This window comes from Rhagoletis pomonella, unplaced genomic scaffold (genome assembly GCF_013731165.1).
Source record: "Rhagoletis pomonella isolate Grant_MI unplaced genomic scaffold, Rhpom_1.0 Rhpom_scaffold_20158, whole genome shotgun sequence".
Lineage (NCBI taxonomy): Eukaryota > Metazoa > Arthropoda > Insecta > Diptera > Tephritidae > Rhagoletis > Rhagoletis pomonella.
Window position 1 is genome coordinate 1 of NW_023478679.1, and position 2,543 is coordinate 2,543.

Below are 2,543 nucleotides of genomic sequence, written 5' to 3' on the forward strand. Positions count from 1 at the left end.
TACGCGTCCGGTGTGCGCCGCTCCGCATTCGGATACAGCGTCAAGTGTGGCGGATAACGTTGCTGCATCAGCTTCTGCATGTAAAGCTCGCGTTCGCCATAAATCTCCTCACCAGTTCGTTGTTGCTGTTGCATGCGCAACATTTGCTCCTCAATATCCATATAATTGGAGTGTGTGGCCGGCGGTGGCGGTGATTTAGGGTAATCTTCTGGGGACAAGCTCATTTGCTGCTGCAATTGCGCCTCCAATTGATCTACGGAGTATTGTTGTTGTGCTTGTTGTAGCCGCAAAGCGGAAGAAACATTGCCGGTGCGTGTGTCGTAGATGGCATGATGCTGTTGTGGTTGCTGTGGCACGCGTGTCTGTTGTTGATAGTGCTGCTGCTGTTGTTGCATCTGTTGCAGCGTTGGCGACATAACACCACCATGGCGTCCAGTTTGCTGTTGTTGATGGTGTGATTTTCGTTCGTTGTCAATTGAGTGCTCGGGACTAGGCGAGGAATAGCCGCCGTCATTGATGCGTCGTGGTTTGGGTGGCGCGTTCGCGTACAGAGGTTGTGCGCCACCACCACCGCCGTTGGCGCCGCCGCCGCTGTTGCTGCTCGATGCCGAGTTTGCGTTGGCGTGCTCGGATGCGGGCGTCACCTGACCCTGGTTCAGGCTCATCTTGCTCTGCTGCGACTGGAGCGTATGAATGCCAGAGTCGGAATTTTCGCCGCTGTGATTGAGTGACGAGGAGCCGCTTGGCTGATCCGACTCGCCGCTGTTGGGAGCCTGCATTGTTGTGGCGGCGGTGAGCGCACGCACCCATTGCACCATCGCCTCGCCCGTCTCAGCGGCTAGCCAGTAGGTACGCATGTTTTGGTGTTCGCACTTAAAGGCATACTTTCGATAGATTTTGTCTTCTGGTAAGCAGGCGGACACTTTGTACGATGGCAAGAGTATGGACCCGAGCAACTTCTCCTCCTCGGGGCCCTTGTAGTAGTAGAGACAATATTCGGCAAGCACAAACCAGCGTTTGCGCCACACCTTCAGCCCATCCGAGCCCTGCTTATAGAGCCAACCGGATAGGGTAACGGGCGAGGAAGGCGGACGCTTGGTGATGGGTGACTTAAGCGCCTGCATTGAGCCAATACTTTTCTTGCGATCCAGTGGCGCGTGCGAGGGACTCTTGCCGGACGAATCCTCCGAACTAGGTGTTGTCTTTTGAACCACAGCACCGCCCTTTACTGCAGATATTTGTGTTTGACAGGCCTGATTAACGACGTGACCAGGATGATTTTGCTGTATGTACACCGGACTCTGTTCGTTGCCTGGCGTCTGCTGTTCGGACTTCAGACGCTGCTGTTGCTGAAGGACGTGCTGCTGCTGCAACTGCTGTTGATGTTGCAGCTGCATTTGTATTTGATGCTGCTGTTGATGTTGATGTTGCTGTTGTTGTTGTGCGTAGATTTGTTGCTGATCCTGTGAATGATAATGCTGCGGTTGCTGTTTTTGATTGACCTTAAGTGGGCCGCCCGCTGGCTGGAATGGACTGTTTAAATTCAGGGTGGAGGGTGGCGCGCGGCCGTGCGCTGATGCGGCGCTTTGTTGCTGCTGCTGTGTGGTCATCGAAGACATGACGCTCGACGACTGACTCATGTGGAAGTGTCCTTGCGGCACTGGCGGGTTCAATGCCTGTCGCATGGCGAATGTGCGTTGCTGCTGCTGCACGGCCTCGTTCTGTGTTTGCATCTGCGCATGAAGCTTGGCTTGCTGTAGCTGTTGATATTGTTGCTGTAGCGCCGTGGCAGGATTAAGTGATGAAGTTGCCTGCAGGCGGCCCGCGGCGGTCAGGTAGGTGCGTTCCGTTGGCGACTGATACAGCTGTTCGCCGCCGCTGTTGTACGACGACTGGTGATATGGCGAGCTATGTGAGCTGCTCGAGGTATTGCCGCCACTTCCAGCCAAGTGCTTGAGCAGCATTTTATTTGGTTGCGGTTGCATATCGATTGGCGTAAGTGGACCACCACTCGAGGAGGTGGCCGTGGGGCTTTGCTGGTAGCCACTGCCGCTAACACCGCCGCCGCCGCCGCCGCCGCCGACATGGTAGGCGCTCATGCCAGCTGCCTGGTGTTGCTGAAAAACGGGTGAATGTGTGGCGGCGCGATAGTCGACGAGGTTCGTTTGATATGCGAGTGGCAGTTTCTTTTGGGCGTTCGCTTGCTGCAATTGCTGCAGCTTTTTCGCGTCCATGGTGGCACCGTTGAAGAGCGGTGGCGCGTCCAACCTGCAAGAGAAAAAATGCACATTTATTAGATTACGCTAGTAAAAACTGTATATCTTTGTATACGTGTGTAAGTGTGGTGGTGCAAGCGTGATTGTCGGAATACTGAAGAGTTCATCTGATTAAATTCTTTGACGTAAACGCCATTAAGTTGCGTCAGTGTCGACCCCTTTCATTTCGTTGTTATTTATTGCTGCTGAGATTGTATCAACTTAATTGCTTTTAACTGATAAAAAAAAAAATGCCCCTCGCATATGCCTTTATGGGCAAACTCATCA

At 53.6% G+C, this 2,543-nt stretch overlaps 1 protein-coding gene across 1 annotated transcript; it reads right to left on the reverse strand.

Moving 5' to 3' along the window:
* Positions 1-18: 18 nt before the first annotated feature.
* LOC118732434 (myb-like protein Q) lies at positions 19-2,234 on the reverse strand (the record flags this gene model as incomplete). Its single annotated transcript, XM_036461570.1, has 1 exon — positions 19-2,234. A coding segment is annotated over exon 1 (2,216 nt), but the record flags the coding sequence as incomplete, so codon positions are not given.
* Between the last annotated feature and the right edge of the window lie 309 nt (positions 2,235-2,543).